The 23,785-nt window shown below is 42.9% G+C and overlaps 1 protein-coding gene across 1 annotated transcript; it reads left to right on the forward strand.

The window, feature by feature from the left end:
* Positions 1-4,548: 4,548 nt before the first annotated feature.
* otol1b (otolin 1b) lies at positions 4,549-22,118 on the forward strand. The gene is made up of 4 exons (XM_078410073.1): positions 4,549-4,891; positions 8,733-8,822; positions 13,161-13,232; positions 21,235-22,118. Exons 1-4 carry the CDS (start codon positions 4,549-4,551, stop codon positions 22,116-22,118), a joined length of 1,389 nt encoding a protein of 462 aa, XP_078266199.1.
* The last annotated feature ends 1,667 nt before the right edge of the window (positions 22,119-23,785 follow it).

Here is a 23,785-nt window from a genome sequence, read left to right on the forward strand (position 1 = left end):
GCCTGGCTCGGCGCCACGGAGGTGTCCAGAGTGGACCCGGCCACGAGAGTGGAGAAGTCGGTGCAGCGGTCGACGATGGCGCCGACCGGCGGACGAGGACGGACACGGGGAGTGAGGACGCTGCTGCCGAGGGAAGGAACAATGGAGGACTCGGCGTGGGAGGACCACCGTGAGGGAGGGGGAAGAACAATGGACAATGGAGGACCCGGTGTGAGGGGGGGGGGGGGGGGGGGGGAAGGCACTGTGAGTGGGGATGGGGTGGGGGAGGGGGGAGAACAAAGGGGGACCTGCCGTGGATACTGTGTATACTATATAACTTTGTCAGCACCTTTATGTGGTGATTATTTGCATTCAAGCAAAGAATTGACTTGTCACATGCAACAATAAAGCATTCATATCTTTTGTTCATTCATTCATTCATTCATTCATTCGTTCATTCGTTCATTCATTCATTCATTCATTCATTCATTCATTCATTCATTCATTCATTCATTCATTCATTCATTAATTCATTAATTCATTCATTAATTCATTCATTAATTAATTAATTCATTCATTCATTCGTTCATTCATTCATTCATTCATTCATTAATTCATTAATTCATTAATTCATTAATTCATTCATTAATTCATTCATTAATTCATTAATTCATTAATTCATTCATTCATTAATTAATTAATTCATTCATTCATTCGTTCGTTCGTTCATTCATTCATTCATTCATTTAATAATTGTCCATTGCTAGTAATAATGGAACAATAATTCTTTTGAATAGTGCAAAAGGAAATCATGGTCTTCCGATAGGATGAGGAGGAGCGAGAGTGTGAGGAATTGGAAAGGAGGGAGAAGAGTCACAAGAGGTAGAAAGAGGGGAATGGCGAACGATGGGGTAGATAATGCAGTTAGAGGGAAAGGGAAGCCAAAAAGAGGAGAAGAATGGGAGTTGTGCCCAGCACAAAGGCTGGAAAATGTGTAATGAATTTAACTATGTTCCAGCGTTCAACCCACGGAACTGATTCCCGACCGTGTCCCTGAGGGAAGTCTGACTCAAAGACGGCTCCTTAGTATCCAGATATAAGTGATGGTGTTAGTTTTTAGTTTTAGAGATACAGCATGGAAAGAGACCCTTAGGCCCAACGTCCAAGCCGACTGTTGATCACCTGTTCACACTAGTTACTCCACTGCATACTCGGGACAATTTACAGAAGCCAATTAAACTACAAATCTGTACGTCCTTGGGATGTGGGAGGAAACCCAGGAGGCCACGGGGAGAACGTGCAACCTCCACATAGACAGCACCCGAGGTCAGGAACGAACCCGGATCTCTGGTGCTGTGAGGCAGCAGCTCTACCGCTGTGCCACTGTTCCGCCCTGCTATGAAAATATAATTACACTGAGCATATTCCATTATAGATTCGCTTTTTTAGTTTAGTTTAGAGATGCAGCATTGAAACAGCCCCTTCGGCCCACCAAATCTATGCCGACCAGCGACCTCCCCGCACGCTAGCACCATCCTACACACCAGGGACAATTTACAGTCTTTGACGAAGCCAATCAACTCACAAACCTGCACGTGTTTGGAGTGTGGGAGGAAACTGGAGATACCTGGAGAAAACGCACATAGTCACAGGGAGAACGTACAGACTACGAACAGACAGCACCCGTAGTCAGAGAGTATAAGAAAATAACTGCAGATGCTGGTACAAATCGAAGGTATTTATTCACAAAATGCTGGAGTAACTCAGCAGGTCAGGCAGCATCTCAGGAGAGAAGGAATGGGTGACGTTGCGGGTCGAGACCCTTCTTCAGACTCGTAGTCAGGATCGAACCCGGGTCTCTGGCGTTGTACAGCAGCAACTCTACCGCTTCTCGAGGTTAAACAACAACGGAGCATTTATATACATGAATGTTCTCGATAGCTAGTTTTATTTCCTTTGCCTACCAAGAATTCAATAGATTGGGTGCACGACACACTCCACTGTTTTATTTTAAGTTGATTTTCAAAGATCTGCGGTAACATCAAAACAGCCAATGCAGAAAAATTCTGACTGATCCATAAATTGGTTTTTTAAAAATATTACATGTAACACTTAAAATGGATTCAATGTTGACTCTCCACAAAATCTTTAAACATACATTGCAACTATAGATTAAAAGTTTGCAATTACCTTTTCAAATTAACCAGTTGGCATGTCATGAACCCATTTGCATCGAATTTAGGGTTGGCTACATGTCTCACTTTGCAGAATCCCAGGATTGATTTAATATTCGGCTCTGCCCTGCAAAATGTAGTATTCCGAATTCATTCTTTTTGAAACCTGCTGTATGTTATTTTAACACAGTAACGTGAAAATACCTCTTAAATAAAAAAAAATGGATTTAATTCTTTTGGACATTAATCATCTAAGACTCGCAATAATCTGTGCACAATTAGATAACAGCGTGGCATATTTCCAAAACATAATTAAAAATGAATAACACAATGTAATCGCTTTGATCAATCCATCCGTTTAAGTTTTAACTCCAAATATGCTATTTAAATTTGAAATAGCATATTCAACATCCTTTTGAAATTCATGTCTATAATTAAATAGTTGAATCGCATTTTCAAGAAATAGAAAGTACAGCAAGAAGTCATTGAGATGCAAAATACAACTGTTCAAATACTTTCTGCCTTATCATTGGAGTTTAGAATTAGGTTAAACAAAAAAGTCAGCCAATCCCCCTTCTGAAGAAAAACAATCTCCTAAATTGCCATTGGTCCAGAGTAAAGATAATGAATAAATAAATCAGTGATGGTAAGTCAAGTACTACATTTGGTCCAACTGATGCTGGATGACTGGAATAAATGGCGAGACAGCAGCACAGCAGGTATGTCCATATGTTTATTGCCGTTTGCTTCACTATTTTTGCTCATTCACGGTAGAACAATTAACCTTGGTATGTTCTACGGTGGTGTAACACTTACAGAAAATATGGCTTTGCGGCTCTAACTATACGTAATAATCAACTATAGGCATTTAAATGACTTATTTTGACATTACAAACCGTGAGTAGTTTAAAGCAACAAAAAAAAATCACACTTTTTATTCAGGTGTAAAATGTCGAGGTGCAATTTTGCTGGTGTTTCTTTGGCACTAATGACGAAATAGTCCTATAACTCTTAACATTTCTCTTTGACTTCTTAACCCAACTACTGAGGAAACTGTGCTAATATGTTGCTCTTTCCGAATCCTGTATGGTATATCAATGGGCAGTACAAACAAATCTAATGGTGGTGCTAATGGTAGTGTTCACAAATTTATAAACATAATTATTACCTCTTGTTATCTTGTGATTACATATAATACAAATGATTGTGCATGAGACGGGTTCTTGTATATATATATATATATATATATAATATATATATATATATATATATAATTTTTTTTTAATAATGATTGTACATAATATTGAATATTCTATGTATACAATTTGATGAGCATATATAACACTGAATTGTAGACTTTTAACAATTTTGAAATTTACTTGGGAGTAATAAGAACCCTTAAACTCTACCGCTGTGCAGAAGAAGCAACAAATATTTGATTTCAGTAGTTTTAAAGAACCTAAAGGGCAGAGTTACAAGAAACTTAAGTTACATTTTGCAACAAGGACTTGAGTTGTTATTGGGTAACTTGGTTTTTGGTTACCCCAATGAACATCAAATAACCCTTTGTCATTAAAATATTGCACTAGCATGGATATACAGTACCACTAAGTGTTCATTCAGCACAATAGTGAGTTTGTTTGTGTCTTTCTATCGCACTTTTACAAGTGGAACTGAGAACTGCTCGCCGATACCTGAGCTAGGCTATTGCTTTGAGAAACACATAATATCGGCCCCATTGGAAGACATTCGACCAAAAATCAACAATCAAAGGCAAATGGCAAATATTTGGTTTCTCCCTTTTCACTTGGGAATAGGAACTCTAAAGAATGTTAATAGTCATTATTTGCTATTTGAAATGGTGAATTACACTGTTACTTTGTGCTTTTCTTTTTGAACTCTCTCCAGCCAAAATTTAATTTCTGTTAATGTATAATATGAATAATTCAATCCTTAACAAACAATGTTGGCAGAAGAAACTGCAGATGCTGGACCCTTGAGCAACTGTTGCACTAATATTGGGTTGGTGCTCTAATTTAATTGTTTTATCTATTGTGTAGTGTGTTTACAAGCCTGTTGTGCTGCTGCAAGTAAGAATTTCATTGTTCCGTTTCAGTACATTTGAGAAATTAAACACTCTTGACTTTTGACTATTGTTTTTATTTAATTTATTGATCTCTTTTTCTGAGGGATGGATATGCTGCAAAGCATCAGAATGATATAAACCTCTTGAAACAAAACAGAGTTGTGTGGCCTGTTCACATTTAAGTAATTTGTGTTAAAGGTTTATTGAACGATGAAAACAAAATTACAATGGTTCCTGAAATGCAATTTACTTTTCTTTAGTCCTGCACTATTAAAACATTTACTCATCTTTGTTTTCAGCTGGAGGAAAATGTTTAGTCCTTCATGGCACACCAAATTGCTGTTGCTCCTCTTCATAGCGCAAATGTCTGCGAAAGATGAGTTCAAGAAAGATGAGGATTTCACACGCGCTCTATTCCCAACCTCAACTGCATCTGCAGAAGAACTTGGTACTGATAACGCGGACCTTTCGTCTGAAAGCTCCACGCTGAAGTCAACATCTCTCCGTCTATCTGACACCTTCCCAACGATGCCTCCATTTGAAGATAATGGAAATTTTACTATCGATTCAGACGAGTTCCTGTTTAATTGCTGTGATTGCTGCCCGCCAGTACCAGGACGAAAGGGAGACCCAGGAGAGTCAGGAGAAGCAGGTGACCATGAAACAGTGGTAGAAATGTCTAGTCAATCTTTTGAGGCCAGCGCTCCTTAACACATCTTGGTCATTGTCATTGTCATCAGCAGCTGAAATTTAGTTTTCGCTGCAAACCAAAGATTTGAAAACATTAAAAGGGAACAATCCAAACTTCAGAGCCCTTATGCGTGTTCTCAAATCTTCCTTTGCAGCTAAATGTATATCACATTTATACAAAAAAACACTGCATTCAAGAGCCGTAGAGTCATACAGCACCGAAACAGGCCCTTCTGCCCAACCTGCATATGCCAACCACAATGCTTCATCTACACTAGTCCCACCTGTCTGCATTTGGCAATATCATTCTAAACCTTTCCTATCTGTGTACCTATTCATATGTCTTTTAAATGTGGTTATAGTATCTGCCTCAACCACCTCCTCCGGCAGCTCATTCCATACACCCACGACCCATTGTGTGAAAAAAGCTGCCACTCAGGTTCCTATTAAATGGTTCCCCTCTCACCTTAAACCTATGTCCTCTAATTCTTGATACTTGAGTTATGCATGGGTTTGGTCACCCGTGCTCTAAGTTATGTGATGCATAAATGCTCTCATCACCTTGGTCTAAATTGGTGCAAAAACTGGGGAACTTTGTTCTATGCACTTACTTTTGCCATAAATTAAGTTGAAAGCATTAAGATTCCAACTATGTGAACTCCTAAAGCAGAAGGAGCAAAGGATCTTATCATTTCTTGTATCTTGGTTGAAGGCAAGCAGAGGTAAATGCGAATTACCACTATATCCTAAGGCAGCCTGCAACTCAATAATACCACCCCTGGTTGCCTGCACATGACGAGAGTTACACCATTTAATGCAAAGTGTTTTAACATGTAATATGAAAGGCAGCCGTATTAACATGAAAGAAAAACTGGAAAAAAAAACTGCAGATGATGGAACTCTGAAACAAAAACAGAAAATGTTGGAAACACACAGCAGGTCAGGCAGCATCTGAGGAAGAAGAAGGATCTAACATTGGTTAGGTCCATTGTTGCCTAAATAATCCTCAGTCGTTTGGCATGCAGGCTTCAAGCCTGTAACTGTCTAGTGATAGGGAGGTTCGTTTCCACCTTTCCGACATCACCTACTCTTCATTGTTGTAATGGTAGCAACTAACTCTATATTCCATAAGCTAGGGCACTGTCCAATTCGCCTCTACCCCATTGTAAACATTTTACCCAGTCAATTAACCTACATACCTGTACGTCTTTGGAGTGTGGGAAGAAACCGAAGATCTCGGAGAAAACCCACGCAGGTCACGGGGAGAACGTACAAACTCCGTACAGACGGCGCCCGTAGTCAGGATCGAACCTGAGTCTCAGGCGCTGCATTCGCTGCAAGGCAGCAACTCTACCCCTGCACCACCATAACTTGTATTTACAGTAGTTATAGTATTATCTGATCCATTTGGTTAGCATGCAAAACAAAGCTTTTCACGAAACCTTGGTACAGGTGACGAAAATAAACCTAAACCTACACCCATTCCTTCTCTCCAGAGATGCTGCCTGTCCCGCTGAGTTACTCCAGTGTTTTGTGTCTATCTTTGTTTTAAACCAGCATCTGCAGTTCCTTCCTGCACCTAAATCTAAACCATGGTCTTTTGTCAGAACAGGGAAAGAGAGAATAAACAAAACTAGTCTGGAAAATCTTTGTGAGCTTGAGTTGCTGAATGCTTCCAGCATTTCCTGGATAAATGTGATATTTATCTGAAGTCTGAAGAATGGTCTCGATCCGAAAGGCCACCCATTCCTTCGATATAATATTATAACTAAATCACAATTGTCTCCAAATTTTAGATATTGATGTGTTCAATAAGGTTTTATTTGAGATTAGACTGTAGTTAGTTTGACACAAAAGTTATCTGTTAAATTTATTTTGTATTGATTAAAATGCCGAAATGTACTCAAATGGGCAGCACAGTGGTACAGAGTTGCTGCCTTACAGAGAATGCAGCACTGGAGAACCCGGGTTCGATCCCGACAACGGGTGCTGTCTGTACGGAGTTTGTACGTTCTCCCTATGACCTGCCCTCTGAGATCTTCGGTTTCCTTCCACACTCCAAAGATGTACAGGTTTGTAGGTTAATTGGCTTGGTAAATGTAAAAATTGTTCCTAGTGTGTGTAGGATAATGTTAATGTGCCGGGGATTGCTGGTCGGCGCGGACCTGGTGGGCCAAAGGGCCCGTTTCCACGCTGTGTCTCTAAACTAAACTGATCTAAATATATTTTGACCAGATCAACATCTAATTTATCACATCCTCTCACCTGTATTTGCAAGGCTTTGTCCCATATTCAACTCTCCTTTCCAGTTTTCTCCTCCTCCCCCTCCCCTACTCTGGATGGCATGGTGACGCAGCGGTAAAGTTGCTGCCTTACAGCGCCAGAGACCCGGGTTCGATCCGGACCATGGGTGCTCTCTGTACGGAGTTTGTACGTTCTCCCCGTGACCTGCGTGGGTTTTCTCCGGGATCTCCAGTTTCCTCCCCCACTCCAAAGACGTACAGGTTTGTAGGTTAATTGGCTTGGTGAAATTATAAATTATCCCTAGTGTGTGAAGGATAGTGTTAATGTTCTGTGATCGCTGGTCGGCGTGCATTTGGTGGGCCAAAGGGTCTGTTTTCACGCTGTATCTCTAAACTAAACTAAACTAAACTAAACTAAACTAGTCCATCAGTCTGAAGAAAGGTTCTGATCCAAACCATTGTCTGTCCATTTGCTGCCTGGCTTGCTGAGTTCCTCCAGCACTTTGCTAAATTATCAGAGCAAATTATAAATCAGCCCAAGTGTATAGGACAGTGTTAATGTACGGGGATCGCTGGTCAGCGTAGACTTGGTGGGCTGAAGGGCCTGTTTCCCCACTGTATCTCTAAAGTCTAAAGTGAAGTCTAAAGGATGGGACATCACCAACTGAGCTCCAGCAAATTACTTTCTCCTGAGTTGCGGTGGGTAGGAAATAATATCTGGAATAGAAAGACGTACACACCACAGCTAGCTGGCCGATCGTTGTAGAATCATCAGCAGACTATCAGCAAGATAGTCCATTAATTTCTTGACCTACCATCGAGTGTGTCTTGGGGATATCAAAGAGAATTGAAGCATCTGGGGTAACATCTGATATAGTTACAGGGACTAGGTGCTAACTCCCCAACTGAGTGCATTGGAGGCTAGACTTGAATGCAGACTGTTGGAGCTGGAAGACAGTTGCACAAACCGCAGCCTAAGTGGACCTTACACAATGGGTTTCTGCATGTCCTTTAACGACCATTTCGAGACTCCGAAGCAGTCAAAGACTTCATTAAACAAATGGGTTAACAAACGGGCAAAAGGTATAGAAGTGTGAAAATGAACAGCTCCAGATTCAAGGGCAGTCTCTTCCCAGCTGTTATCACGCATCCAATCGCAACTTGAGAGAAGTCCTGAACTACTATCTACCTCATTGGTTACCCTCAGACTATCTTTGACTGGACTTTATTGGCTTTATCTTGCACTAAATGTTATTCCCTTATCTTGTATCTGTGCACTGCGTGTGGCTCGATTGTAATCATGCATTATCTTTCCCAAGACTGCTCCGCACGCCATAAAAGCTTTTCACCATACCTCGGTACACGTGACAATAAACTAATACTGAAACTCAAACAGAGTTGGAATAAGGTCCCTTGCAATATTGCCAACTAGCAATTGTCGTTACTTTATTACTGTATGGTGTGATGAAATTGTCTGCTTTGTCTATTCATGAGAAGGCAGAAATGCTTGGGAATTTTCAACGCAACACTTATTATTATTATGTAATTTTGTTTAAACAGGACCACCAGGTGAAAAAGGAGATCAAGGGGTAATAGGTTTGCCGGGGGCTACAGGGTCGCTTGGAATAAAAGGTTCTGAGGGAGAAAAAGGTAAGCTGAATATGATATCCCACAGCCCATGATTTGATCAGTTGAGTTGCCTCCTTGTTCTTTAGGTACCAAAGGCACTAACATCACTGGGATTTGGCACCGATTCTGAAGGACACATTTGCAATGTACTTGAGCAACTCATCAAATTGACGAGTATGTTTATGAGGTATCTGACATGTAAAAGGGCATCACTGGAGATTGGAAGTACATCATGCGTGTCGCTGATTTGATAGCTTCCCTGTCAAAATGGGTCGAGCCAATATATTTAGCTCACTGTGTAAACTATGCATAGGAAGCTTGGTCGAATCAGTCGGAAGAAATCCAACTTGCATTACTGAAAGAGATCTTCAAATTCAAATAGTTTTGGGGGTATAATTAGGTTGGGATGTATAAAATCATGAGAGGAATAAATCGGGTAGATGCACAGAATCTCTTGCCCGGAATAGGGGAATCGGGGACCAGAGGACATAGTTTCAAGGTGAAGGGGAAAAGATTTAATAGGAATCTGACGGGTAACTTTTTCACACAAAGGGTGGGTGGGTGTATGGAACAAGGTGCTAGAGGAGGTAGTTGAGGCAGGGACTATCTCAACGTTTAAGAAACAGTTAGACAGGTACATGGATAGGACAGGTTTGGAGGGATATGGACAAAACGCAGGCAGGGGGGACTAGTGTAGCTGGGACATGTTGGCCGGTGTGGGCAAGTTGGGCCAAAGGGCCTGTTTTCACACTGTATCACTCTATGACTCTATTATGACTCTATGACTCTATTGAGAGGAGATAAACTTATTTTAAAAACAGTGCAGGAGGACAACTTTGAAGGAAGAGATGTCATAAGTCAATAGACAATAGACAATAGGTGCAGGAGTAGGCCATTCAGCCCTTCGAGCCAGCACCGCCATTCAATGCGATCATGGCTGATCACTCTCAATCAGTACCCCGTTCCTGCCTTCTCCCCATACCGCTATCCTTAAGAGCTCTATCCAGCTCTCTCTTGAAAGCATCCAACGAACTGGCCTCCACTGCCTTCTGAGGCAGAGAATTCCACACCTTCACCACTCTCTGACTGAAAAAGTTCTTCCTCATCTCCGTTCTAAATGGCCTACCCCTTATTCTTAAACTGTGGCTCCTTGTTCTGGACTCCCCCAACATTGGGAACATGTTTCCTGCCTCTAATGTGTCCAATCCCCTAATTATCTTATATGTTTCAATAAGATCCCCCCTCATCCTTCTAAATTCCAGTGTATACAAGCCCAATCGCTCCAGCCTTTCAACATACGAAAGTCCCGCCATTCCGGGAATTAACCTAGTGAACCTACGCTGCACGCCCTCCATAGCAAGAATATCCTTCCTCAAATTTGGAGACCAAAACTGCACACAGTACTCCAGGTGCGGTCTCACCAGGGCCCGGTACAACTGTAGAAGGACCTCTTTGCTCCTATACTCAACTCCTCTTGTTACGAAGGCCAACATTCCATTGGCTTTCTTCACTGCCTGCTGTACCTGCATGCTTCCTTTCATTGACTGATGCACTAGGACACCCAGATCTCGTTGAACTCCCCCTCCTCCTAACTTGACACCATTCAGATAATAATCTGCCTTTCTATTCTTACTTCCAAAGTGAATAACCTCACACTTATCTACATTAAACTGCATCTGCCATGTATCCGCCCACTCACACAACCTGTCCAAGTCACCCTGCAGCCTTATTGCATCTTCCTCACAATTCACACTACCCCCCAGCTTAGTATCATCTGCAAATTTGCTAATGGTACTTTTAATCCCTTCGTCTAAGTCATTAATGTATATCGTAAATAGCTGGGGTCCCAGCACCGAACCTTGTGGTACCCCACTGGTCACTGCCTGCCATTCCGAAAGGGACCCATTTATCCCCACTCTTTGCTTTCTGTCTGTCAACCAATTTTCTATCCATGTCAGTACCCTACCCCCAATACCATGTGCCCTAATTTTGCCCACTAATCTCCTATGTGGGACCTTGTCGAAGGCTTTCTGAAAGTCGAGGTACACCACATCCACTGACTCTCCCCTGTCAATTTTCCTAGTTACATCCTCAAAAAATTCCAGTAGATTTGTCAAGCATGATTTCCCCTTCGTAAATCCATGCTGACTCGGAATGATCCCGTTACTGCTATCCAAATGCTCAGCAATTTCGTCTTTTATAATTGACTCCAGCATCTTCCCCACCACTGATGTCAGACTAACTGGTCTATAATTACCCGTTTTCTCTCTCCCTCCTTTCTTAAAAAGTGGGATAACATTTGCTATCCTCCAATCCACAGGAACTGATCCTGAATCTATAGAACATTGAAAAATGATCTCCAATGCTTCCACTATTTCTAGAGCCACCTCCTTAAGTACCCTGGGATGCAGACCATCAGGCCCTGGGGATTTATCAGCCTTCAGTCCCATCAGTCTACCCAAAACCATTTCCTGCCTAATGTGGATTTCCTTCAGTTCCTCCATCACCCTAGGTTCTCCGGCCCCTAGAACATTTGGGAGATTGTGTGTATCTTCCTCAGTGAAGACAGATCCAAAGTAACGGTTTAACTCGTCTGCCATTTCTTTGTTCCCCATAATAAATTCCCCTGCTTCTATCTTCAAGGGACCCACATTTGCTTTGACTATTTTTTTCCTTTTCACGTACCTAAAAAAACTTTTGCTATCCTCCTTTATATTATTGGCTAGTTTACCCTCGTACCTCATCTTTTCTCCCCGTATTGCCTTTTTAGTTAACTTTTGTTGCTCTTTAAAAGAGTCCCAATCCTCTGTCTTCCCACTCTTCTTTGCTATGTTAGGAGTAGAATTAGGCCATTTGGCCCATCAAGTCTACTCCGCCATTCAATCACGGCTGATCCATCTCTCCCTCCAAGCCCCATTCTCCTGCCTTCTCCCCATAACCTCTGACACCTGTACTAATCAAGAATCTATCTATCTCTGCCTTAAAAATATCCACCGACTTGGCCTCCACAGCCTTCTGTGGCAATATGTGTGGGAATATTATCTGTGCCAAAAAATGGGACTTTGTCTGCAGATCTTCTGGGCCCCCCAAGGGGAGCAGACAGAGGAGGAGGGAGCTCTCGGAAAGGCCAAGCTGACAGAAAGGTAGAAGAAGGAGGAAGAAGAGAGATGTTCTGCTGGTGTCTAAACAGCTTAAACAGGCCCTTCGGCCCACCGAGTCCGTGCCAACCAGTGATCACCCCGTACACTAGCTCTATCCTACATACTAGAGACAATTTACAATTTACAGAGGCCAATTAACCTACAAATCTGTACGTTTGTGAGAGTAGTGTGGGAAAACACCAGAGCACTGGATGTGCGAGTTTGTGGGTTAATTGCCCTTTCAATGCCCCCAAGTGTCGAGGATGAGAAAGTGGGATAACATCGTGTGAATGGGTGATCGATGGTTGGTGTGGACTCGTTGGGCTTGTTTCTATGTTGTATCACTAATCTAAACTAAACCTTGAATGATTTGCCTTTTCCTTGAGTGGAGAACGGGTGCACTCCAAGTGCGATACATGCAGTGAATTGTGACTCTTGTCAGCTATTGGTTCATACAATAATTTTAAGGCCAAAAGACTTAGTGTCGTTGTGGTCTTCTCATCGATTGTAGGGTGCTTGCGGCAAACCGACAGACCTCAGCACTGATCCCTGGTGAACCTCACCCTTTGGGCGACACAGTGGCGCAGTGGTAGAGCTGCTGCCTTACAGCGCCAGAGACCCGGGTTCGATCCTCACTACGGGCGCTGTCTGCACGGAGTTTGTACGTTCTCACCGTGAGCACGTGGATTTTCTCCGTGTGCTTCGGTTTCCACCCAAACTCCAAAGACATGCGGGTTTATCGGTTAATTGGCTTCTGTAAATTGTTCGTAATGTGAAGGATAGAACTGGTGTGAACGAGTGATCGTTAGCCAGTGTGGACTTGGTGGGGCGAAAGGCCTGTTTCCACACTGTATCTCTAAACAAAATTAACCTAAACTAAACATGGTTGACACAGGATGGATGCTTTGGTTGTTATTTAGACGTCGGGTACATCAAGAACAGGGTAGCATTGGCAAAGATTACATCTATATCTACAACGAAGGGCCGAATGGCCTACTCCTGCACCTATTGTCTATTGTTTATTGTCTATTGTCTAACTCAAGGTCATGTTTGAAAGTGCGATCCCGTTTCTCTCAGTATATTTTGTTAATAAATCTTTCCTATTGACAAAGTATCCTTTTTTTGGTTGAAGTTACTCATTATTGAACTTTGATACATGGTGCAATTTATAAGGACAAATTTTGCTTTCCGGTTTAAAACAAGATGCTCTTGTGTTTAGGACCTAAAGGTGACCGTGGCCTGGATGGATTTGATGGGCTTCCAGGATTTATAGGAAAACCAGGGGAGAAAGGTATGATAATGAAAATGCTACATACAGTTTGTAATAAATCCAATCACAAGATCATTGTATGTAGTCGTAAAGTCCAGTGAAATGCCCCGTTAAGATGCGAGATATCGAGTCATATCAGCTGATATCAACTATTTTAATTGGAGGCATTTTAGTTTATAATAAATGGCTGATTGTTATTTACCGTCTTCGCTGCAGAAGATAAAACACACATTTCCGAGAACAATATATCTTTATTTGCTCCTATTCCCAAACAAAACACTTAGTACTAAACCAAGATTCTTTTTTAAACAATGGCAGTATGGAGTATCTAGAATGAGCTACTCGAGGAAACTATAGAAACTATAGAAATGGATACAGTTATGACTTTTAAAAGATATTTGGATGGATATATGGATAGGAATGGTTTAACAGGGTATGGGGCAAATGCAAGGAACTGTGACGAGCTCAATATGCCTACTTGGTCGGCCTGGACAAGATGGACCGAAGGGCCTCCTTCTGTGCTGTGCTGCTCTAGGACTTTATCTATGATGCCAAGCAACGTAAATAGCTAGATAGACACAAAAAGCTGGAGTAACTCAGCGGGATAGGCAGCATCTCTGGAGAGAAGGGATGGGTGATGATGGGAAGGGATGGGTGGAGACCCTTCTTCAGACTGTCTCTCACTCCAGCTTTTTGTGTCGATCTTCAGTTTAAACCAACATCTGCAGTTTCTTCCAAAACCAGAAACACGTACATAAGATAAGGATTCCAGCAGGATTCCAGCACAACCATTCAATCCCCCCTGTTCATTATATAAGACAATAACTGCAGATGCTGGTACAAATCGAAGGTGTTTATTCACAAAATGCTGGAGTAACTCAGCAGGTCAGGCAGCATCTCAGGAGAGAAGGAATGGGTGACGTTTCGGGTCGAGACCCTTCAGACTGAACCCCCTGTTCATTATGATCATGGCTGATCGACTCAGACACCAACTCCTCTTAAGTCAATTTCATTACTCCTTGATCTTTCAACATTGCATCCATTTCCTCTTTAAATGCCTCCACTGATCATTTGAGACCCTCTCACTCATGGAAACATCTCAATATCTACCTCACAGGTTTAAAGAAGCATTTTAAAGAGGGAAAGGATTTAATAGGACTCAATGGGACAACCTATTCATGCAGAGGATGGTGGGTATATGGAACAAGCTGCCAGTTACAATACCATTTAAAAGAAATTATGAACAGATATGATTTGAAGTGTTTTGATAAAACCTACTCGTTCTTCTCCAAAAAGAACAAACCATTTTTTAGCTGTTTGTGATTTGATAGTCCTCTCATCCCTGGAACTAGATCAGTGAATCTCTTCTGGACTGCCCCCAAAGCTAGTAAATGTGTTCTTAAATAAGCAGACCAAAGCTGTATGCAGCACAGCACAATATGCCATTTGCCTCTTGTTCACCTGCTACACCTACACGCTAACCTTTAGCATTTCATGCAGAACAACAGCTAGAGCCTTCTGTCTACCTCTCGTTTGCAATCTTTGTTCATATAGGTAATAGTCTGCTTTTTCATTCCTGTTTTGACATTAATCCTGAAATTCTATTCCCACCATGAACTTGAAAAACTTGCTCTTCAACCTCACTGGCTTCCACTTTCAATAATAGGTGTGGATTCAATGGATCTAACATCTACATTCCATAAAGGATCCACATTTAATGGATCCACCATTTTCAACACTGTGTGATGTTGCCTTCCTGCAAGGGCATGTCCTAGAAGCAGGTACCTTTGTGCCACATGATCTCTCCTTCCATCACCATCTCCCAACAACCACTTCCCTTTTTCCTGGCACCTTCCCATGCAAGCAACAAGGTTAAACTGGCCATTTGACTTTCCCCATTTTGACCATCATTGGCACAAATGTTTTTGGGTGGTATCGATTTATTGCACTTATTTCAATTGGCACCTGGTCCCTACAATAAGGTCTTCTCTACATTGCAAGATCACCAGCTGTTGCTTTGCGCTAGAACGTCCCTTGTCATTTAATCTCAAATTCCTTTTATGTTTTTACTTTCCCTTCATCTTTCCCTCACTCTGAGAGCTTGTTTTTATTCTTTCCTATTGCTGATGAAAGGACACTGGCTTGAACTGATTGGTTTGATTTTGCTGGCATTTGTTGATGGTTTGGAGTGGAGTTGCCGATGCTTGGTTGTGGAAACAGCAGGTACCCTGCAACAATTCCAGAAACACATTTCAAAATGCAGGAACTCTGGAATTATTGGCAGATTCAGGACACTGGGGGATAACAACCCTCTCTGTTTGTTCCTTCAGTGAAGTCTTGTTGAGTTCCTCACGTTTACTTTGGTCATTCACGCATTTGATTCTGCACGAGGATCCCAGAATTAATTGTAGGACACTGGATCAAGAGACAGAGGGAAAGATTTTGGTGTTACTCCTTCGTTATTTTTTCTTTAGAAACATAGAACATGGAACATAGAACAGTACAGCACAGGAACAGGCCCTTCTGCCCACGTTCTCAGCGAGGACGTACAAACTCTGTGCAGACAGCACCCGTAGTCGGGATCGGACCCGGGTCTCTGGCGCTGTAAGGCAGCAACTCTACCGCTGTGCCACCGTGCCACCCCATACCTTGCAGGAGTGACAGCCTCGTCTCCCTTTTCCATACCTCCTAGGGGTAGCAATTGGACAGGACTCTTTATTCGAGATGGGTTTTTAAAAAAATCATAAAAGAAATAACCAAAGGGGGTTGAAAGATACAAGATGAAATTTCAACCATTTTCTTCTTGAGCATTTTGGATTGCGACGTAAATTAGCATGATATGAGCATAGTTACAATTACTGAAGGATGTGTCATTGATAAACTATTAGTAAGCTGTACGTTTTCTGTTGACTTGTGAGGAGCTTGGAATAATACTTAATCTGCAGCCTTTTTTTCAGAATCGATAATCATGATAGAACTTAGAGCATAGAACAGCACGGCACAAGAATGGGCCCTTTGACCCACAATGTTTGTGCCAAACATGATGACAACTAACCTCATCTGCCTGTACATGATCCATATCCATCTATTCCTTGCACTTCCACGTACTTACCTAAGAGCCTCTTCAACGCCCCTACTGTATCTGTCTCCACCTGGCAATTTGCCAGGCCCCCAGCACTCTCAGTGTAAAAAAACTTGACCCACACATCTCCATCAAACTTTCCCCCTCTCACCTTGTAACACTGCCATCTAGTGTTGGACATTTCCACCCTGGGAGAAAAAGTTCTAGAAACATAGAAACATAGAAAAATAGGTGCAGGAGTAGGCCATTCGGCCCTTCGAGCCCGCACCACCATTCAATATGATCATGGCTGATCATCTAAAATCAGTACCCCATTCCTGCTTTTTCTCCATATCCCTTAATTCCTTTAGCCCAAACAGCTAAATCTAACTCTGTTTTCAAAAAAACATCCAGTGAATTGGCCTCCACTGCCTTCTGTGGAAGAGAATTCCACTGATTCACAACTCTCTGGGTGAAAAGGTTTTTCCTCATCTCAGTCCTTAATGGCCTACCACTTATTCTTAAACTGTGATCCCTGGTTCTGGACTCCCCCGACATCAGGAACATTTTTCCTGCATCTGGCTTGTCCAATACTTTAAGAATATCATATGTTTCTATAAGACCCCTCTCATCCTTCTAAATTCCAGTGAATACAAGCCCAGTGGACCCATTCTTTCATCATATGTCAGTCCCGCCATCCCGGGAATTAACCTGGTGAACCTACGCTGCACTCCCTCAATAGCAATAATATCCTTCCTCAAATTAGGTGACCAGAATTGCACACAATACTCCAGGTGTCGTCTCACCAGGGCCCTGTACAACTGCAGTCGGACCTCCTTGCTCCTAAACTCAAATCCTCTCGCAATAAAGGCCAACATGCCATTAGCTTTATTCACTGCCTGCTGTACCTGCATGCTTACTTTCAGTGACTGATATACAAGCACACCCAGATCTTGTTGCAGCTCCCCTTTTCCTAATCTGACACAATTCAGATAATAATCTGCCTTCCTGTTCTTGCCACCAAAGTGGATAACCTCACAGTTATCCACATTATACTGCACCTGCCATGCATCTGCCCACTCACCCAACCTATCCAAGTCACCCTGCAGCCTCAGAGCATCCTCCTCGCAGCTCACACTGCCACCCAGCTTTGTGCCATCTGCAAACTTGGAGATGTCACATTTAATTCCCTCGTCTAAATCATTAATATATATTGTAAATAACTGGGGTTCCAGCACCGAGCCTTGTGGCATCCCATGAGTCACTGCCTGCCATTCTGAAAAGGACCTGTTAATTCCTACTCTTTGCTTCCTGTCTGCCAACCAGTTCTCTATCCATGTCAATACACTACCCCCAATACCATGTGCTCTAATTTTGCACACTGATCCCTTGAGTGGGACCAGGTCAAAGGCTTTTTTTCCAAATCCAGATACACCACATCCACTGGCTCTCCCTTATCCATTCTACTTGTTACATCCTCAAAAAGGTCCAGAAGATTAGTCAAGCATGACTTCCCCTTCAGAAATCCATGCTGACTTTGACCGATCCCATCCCTGCTTTCCAAATGTGCTGCTATAACATCTTTAATAATCGACTGAAGCTTGTTCCCCACTGCCGATGTAAGGCTAACTGGTCTATAATTCCCTGTTTTCTCTCTCCCTCCTTTCTTAAAAAGTGGAGTTCCATTGGCTATCCTCCAGTCCACATGAGCTGATCCAGAGTCGAAGGAACATTGGAAAATGATCACCAATGCATCCACAATTTCTAGGGCCACCTTCTTGAGTACTCTGGGATCCAGACCATCAGGCCCTGGGGATTTATCTGCCTTCAGTCCCAACAGTTTACCTAACACCATTTCCTGACTAATGTGGATTCCCTTCAGTTCCTCCCTCCCACGAGATCCTCAGTCCCCCGGTATTTCTGACTGTCTATCCTATTTATGCCTCCCATTGAGCTTGAATGATTCATTGGATTGAGTCAAACTAGAAAAGCTAAAATTATGCAATGTTAGTTTATTACCTTCCATCACAGTGAGGAATGTGGAATCCACTGTAGTGGATGTTTATGTTAAATTTTACTTTATGTGGCTGTGTGTCTTGTTGCTTTTCACTTAATGTGACTTAGACAATAGACAATAGACAATAGGCCATTCAGCCCTTCAAGCCAGCACCGCCATTCAATGCGATCATGGCTGATCACTCTCAATCAGTACCCCGTTCCTGCCTTCTCCCCATACCCCCTCACTCCGCTATCCTTAAGAGCTCTATCCAGCTCTCTCTTGAAAGCATCCAACGAACTGGCCTCCACTGCCTTCTGAGGCAGAGAATTCCACACCTTCACCACTCTCTGACTGAAAATGTTCTTCCTCATCTCCGTTCTAAATGGCCTACCCCTTATTCTTAAACTGTGGCCCCTTGTTCTGGACTCCCCCAACATTGGGAACATGTTTCCTGCCTCTAATGTGTCCAATCCCCTAATTATCTTATATGTTTCAATAAGATCCCCCCTCATCCTTCTAAATTCCAGTGTATACAAGCCCAATCGCTCCAGACTTTCAACATACGACAGTCCCGCCATTCCGGGAATTAACCTAGTGAACCTACGCTGCACGCCCTCCATAGCAAGAATATCCTTCCTCAAATTTGGAGACCAAAACTGCACACAGTACTCCAGGTGCGGTCTCACCAGGGCCCGGTACAACTGTATGGTTACTCAAATTTCACTGGGCCTTAATTGGTACATGCGGCAATAAATTGATCTTGAAATCTTGAAATCTTCTAAAGGTTCAAGAAATTCCTCCAGGAAAATTCATATTTCAAAGTCATCTTTCTTCGTATCCATCATCCATGTTTCAAACGTTACATCGCTGTCATCGTCTGTCCTGAAAAGGGCACAAGCTTCCGGCAACAATCAGTGGGAGCCATCACTTGTACAATAGATGGTGGTGGTAGCAGAATTAGCTCAGGACACTTCCAGCTTCCAGCCCCGCAATGTTGACTTCTGCTATGGGGCCATATTTCAAGTAAAATGATGTTAAACATGTAGCCAAATCGTTTCATAAGTTTATTTGCCAAAAACCTGCATTAGAAAAATAAAGGTGACTGTCTTGTTTGATGGTGGTCAAACACATGTTTAAATGTTCTTTGTATTTCTTTGATTTGGCCTTTAGCATTACCTGAATGCATGAATGATACTTTATTGTCACACGTGACAAGTCGCAGTGATATTCTTTGTTTTGCATGTCCAAGGTAAAGGGCTCCAATAAATCTACAAAGTATTCCATTTTACACAAACTATTTTTAACACATTCCATTTGTGGTTCCCCTTAGTTTAGAGATGCAGCGCGGAAACGTGCCCTTCGGCCCACCGAGTCCGTACCGACCAGCGATCCCCGCACATTAATGCTATCCTACACACTCTTTAGGGACGATTTACACTTAGACCAAGCCAAATAACCTACAAACCTGCACGTCTTTGGGGTGTGGGAGGAAACCGAAGATCTCGGAGAAATCCCACGCAGGTGAAAGGGAGAACGTCCAAATTCCCTGCAGGCAGCACCCGTAGTCAGGATCAAACCCGGGTCTCTGGCGCTGTAAGGCGGCAACTCTACCGCTGTGCCACTGTGCCACAGTAGTAACCGTCACCACCACCGGTAAAATGGCAGGGAGAAAGAATAAATAGGAATTTTAAAAGGGCGGCACGGTGGCGCAGCGGTAGAGTTGCTGCCTTACAGCGAATGCAGCGTCAGAGACTCGGGTTCGATTCTGACTATGGGCGCCGTCTGTACGGAGTTTGTACGTTCTCCCCGTGACCTGCGTGGGTTTTCTCCGAGATCTTCGGTTTCCTCCCACACTCCAAAGACGTTCAGGTATGTAGGTTAATTGGCTGGGCAAATGTAAAAAAATTGTCCCTAGTGTGTGTAGGATAGTGTTAATGTGCGGGGATCGCTGGTCGGCGCGGACCCGGTGGGCCGAAGGGCCTGTTTCCGTGCCGTATCTCTAAAATCTAAAAAAAAATACCATGTAATAAAAAAAAGAACTGCAGATGCTGGTTTGTACCAAAGGTAGACACAGAAGGCTGGAGTAACTCAGTAAAACTCCATACGGACAGCCAGCCGTAATCAGGATCATTCTGTGCTGCAAGTGCTGTAAGGCAATAACTCTGCCGCTGCGCCACCATGCCGCGCCGGCGGTTCCCCTACATCAACTGGGGAACTAGTCCTCCTGGGCTACCTCAAGATTCTACTTAGAATGTGATTGCTTCTATTCTGTCAGGACTATTTCACCAAATGTGCCACAGACTTCTCATGCAAATTGGTTCATATCAATAAATAAACAGCTTTGATCAGCCGTTTTTGTTGTTGTAATGTAGACATATAAAGTATGTGATAAAAACAAGATGAGTGCATATTACATTCAGATTCAGATTAGTTTATTGTCTTATACAACAGGGTGCAATGAAATGCCTTGCTTGCATGGAGCTCGTAAAGTACACAACATGTATAATAATGTTAGATACAGCAATACATACAATGAAGAAAGCAAAGCAGTAGGCTGGTGCAAAGATTGGAATGCACCACATAAAATGTTTGCTACCCTCTGCCACGATGTTAGTGTGAATAATTGATCAGGAAAGAGGTATGAAATTCAGCGGCTTATCATTTCTCCTTTATCTCAATTAATGTGCTTTCTTACAGAATATTCATTGTATTTTTGTAATTCTACTTTCTCGATTAGGAAGGGCATCAAAGGTTTCAGGGAGAAGGCAGGAGAATGAGGTTGATGATCGGTCTTGATTGAATGGCGGAGTCGACTCGATGGGCTGAATGGCCTAATTCAGCTCCTATGTCCTATGGTCTTATGTAATGCGCTTCTGGATTAGTATTATCAAATTAGACGCTAGTAACTTACGAATACTTCTGAAGATTCTCCCAGCCATCTTTGTGTTTCTTTTTTATTTCAGGGGAGCAAGGAACAAAAGGCGATAAAGGAAACATTGGCTTCCCCGGATTTAAAGGAGATAAAGGTGACAAAGGAGGTCCCTCTGAAAACGGAACCAAAGGAGATAAGGGAGATCAAGGGGAAGTGGGCAAAATGGGGCTAACTGGAGAAAAGGGTGAGAAGGGTGAGGGAGGAGATGCAGGAGAGAAAGGAGACTGTGGGGGAGACGGTGAGAAGGGAAGTCGAGGAGATACCGGTTTAGAAGGTGAGAAGGGTGACAGAGGGGAAAAAGGGGAGCCGGGGATTGATGGGACCAAAGGAAATGATGGAATTGGTGGAGAGAAGGGAGATCAGGGACTAAAGGGAGACAAAGGTGTGCGAGGATTACAGGGGCTGCAAGGATTAGTAGGACCAAAGGGAAGAGATGGCGGAAGGGGTCTGCGTGGGAGAAGAGGTAGTCCTGGAGCCAAGGGCTCTCCAGGAGAAAAGGGCGAGGGTACAAAGATCACACCGTCTGCATTTAGTGTGGGATTGTTGCCCAATAAGTCCTTCCCTCCAGTTGGCACGCCAATAAAATTTGAGAAGATTTTCTTCAATGACCACGATGCCTACAACCCAGAAACTGGAAAGTTTCGCTGCAGTATTGCCGGGGTTTACGTGTTTGCATATCATTTGACAGTGCGAAGTAGACCTATAAGAGTTAGTCTGGTAAGAAATGGCACTCGGATCCTGAAGAGTAGAGATGCAATTTTTGGTCAAGATATAGACCAGGCTTCTGGCATGACGATTCTCAAGTTGGAGCCAAGGGATGAAATCTGGTTGATGATAACCCGAGAGTGGAATGGCGTGTTTGCCAGCAACGACGATGATAGTACATTCACAGGATTTATTTTGTATCCAGCCTAGACTTTATATATATATATAAATATATATATATATAATTCCATAATTTTACAGCCAACTTCAAACGCTGTTGAATGTACTGCTGGTCTTAGATCTAGGTCTTGCTGGGTCAAAGTTTGAAATTAGTCAATATTTGAAATAATCATAAAAATGAAAGTAATTTCTTTGTTCTTTGTTTTGAATATATTTGACACTGTACTGAGTACACGACATTAGTTTATTAAACCAATAAAGTCAGTGAGGATTTGGCATTTACTCGATTTTCTTTGCCGCAATTTTATACCATCGGTTTGCACTAGGCATGCAGCTATAGAGAACAACTGGTTATCTGCCGTCCAATACATGTTTAGTCTGGTTTAGTTTAGAGATACAGCACGGGAGCAGGCCCTTCGGCCCACCGAGACCGTGTTGACCAGCGATCCCCGCACATTAACATTATCCTACACACTCCAGGGACAATTTGCAATATTTTTACCAAGCTAATTAACCTACAATCCTGAACGTCAGTGTAGTGTGGGAGGAAACTGAAGATCTCGGAGAAAACCCATGCAGGTCACGTGGAGAACGTACTAAATCTGTACAGACAAGCCCCCGTGGTCAGGATCGAACCCTTGTCTCTGGCAATGTAAGGCTGTAGGAGCATGTGTTTGGTTATTGTTCACCCATCACACTTGATGTAAGACCACTAATCTGAAAGGTTAGTCGCTGTTCAATGCCCTTAAATGTCTCCAAAATGCCCCCATTGTAACTGCCTCCTCCAGCACATTTGCCATCTTCCTCTCTGTGTGTAAAAAAACTTGCCCTGCACATCTCCTTTCAATGTTGCTGTCTCACGTTAAACCTATGCCTTCAAGGTTTTGTCATTTCCACACTGGGAAAAAAAGGTTCTGACAGTCTCTAAATATTCTATATATATTTCAGAGACATTTAGACAGTTACATGGATAGGACAGGTTTAGTGGGATATGGGCCAAACACGGGCAGGTGCCACGAGTGTAGATGGGACATGTTGGTTGGTGTGGGCAAGTTAAGCTGATGGGGCCTGTTTCCATGCTGTATGACTCAATGACTGTATATACTCCCCCCAACCTCCTGGAAAACAATGCAATTTGTCAATCCTCCCCTTTTTGCTATTACTCTCTAAGCCAGGCAGTATTCTGGTAAGCCTCTTCTGCAACCTCTCCAAAGCCTCCACCTCTTTCCTTTAACGGGGTGACCAGAAATGCGCGCGATACTCCAGGCAACTTTGCATAAGCACTCCTGCACTTTTCTCCTGAATTTGTGTGTTTTGGAGACAAAATTGAAGATAAACCATCACACTTTCTGGATCAGACAAATAGTTCGAAGTTCGAAGCAGAAGATGTTTCAATTGCATTTGCGGAAAGAAGGAGATCCTCTCATCGGACAGTGCTATGTTGTAGGAGTGTACAGTCAGCAGAAATGGGAGCGTATCAGCTGGTCACATGAAAGCTGGTGAGATGGGAGTAATGGCATGTCCAGCTCAGTCACCGGAGATGAGAGTGGAGGAATGCATTCAAGAGAGAGCTGGATAGAGCTCTTAAGGATAGCGGAGTCAGGGGGTATGGGGAAAAGGCAGGAACGGGGTACTGATTGAGAATGATCAGCCATGATCACATTGAATGGCGGTGCTGGCTCGAAGGGCCGAATGGC

This window comes from Rhinoraja longicauda, chromosome 13, assembly GCF_053455715.1.
Source record: "Rhinoraja longicauda isolate Sanriku21f chromosome 13, sRhiLon1.1, whole genome shotgun sequence".
Taxonomy (NCBI): domain Eukaryota; kingdom Metazoa; phylum Chordata; class Chondrichthyes; order Rajiformes; family Arhynchobatidae; genus Rhinoraja; species Rhinoraja longicauda.

What these genes read in the sequence shown, in the direction of transcription:
- otol1b (XM_078410073.1), top strand. Translation starts at nt 4,549, where the DNA reads ATGTTTAGTCCTTCATGGCACACCAAATTGCTGTTGCTCCTCTTCATA. An exon ending in AGGTTCTGAGGGAGAAAAAG is followed by an intron (nt 8,823 to 13,160) that starts GTAAGCTGAATA and finishes TCTTGTGTTTAG; the next exon opens with GACCTAAAGGTGACCGTGGC. An exon ending in AGGAAAACCAGGGGAGAAAG is followed by an intron (nt 13,233 to 21,234) that starts GTATGATAATGA and finishes TTTTTATTTCAG; the next exon opens with GGGAGCAAGGAACAAAAGGC.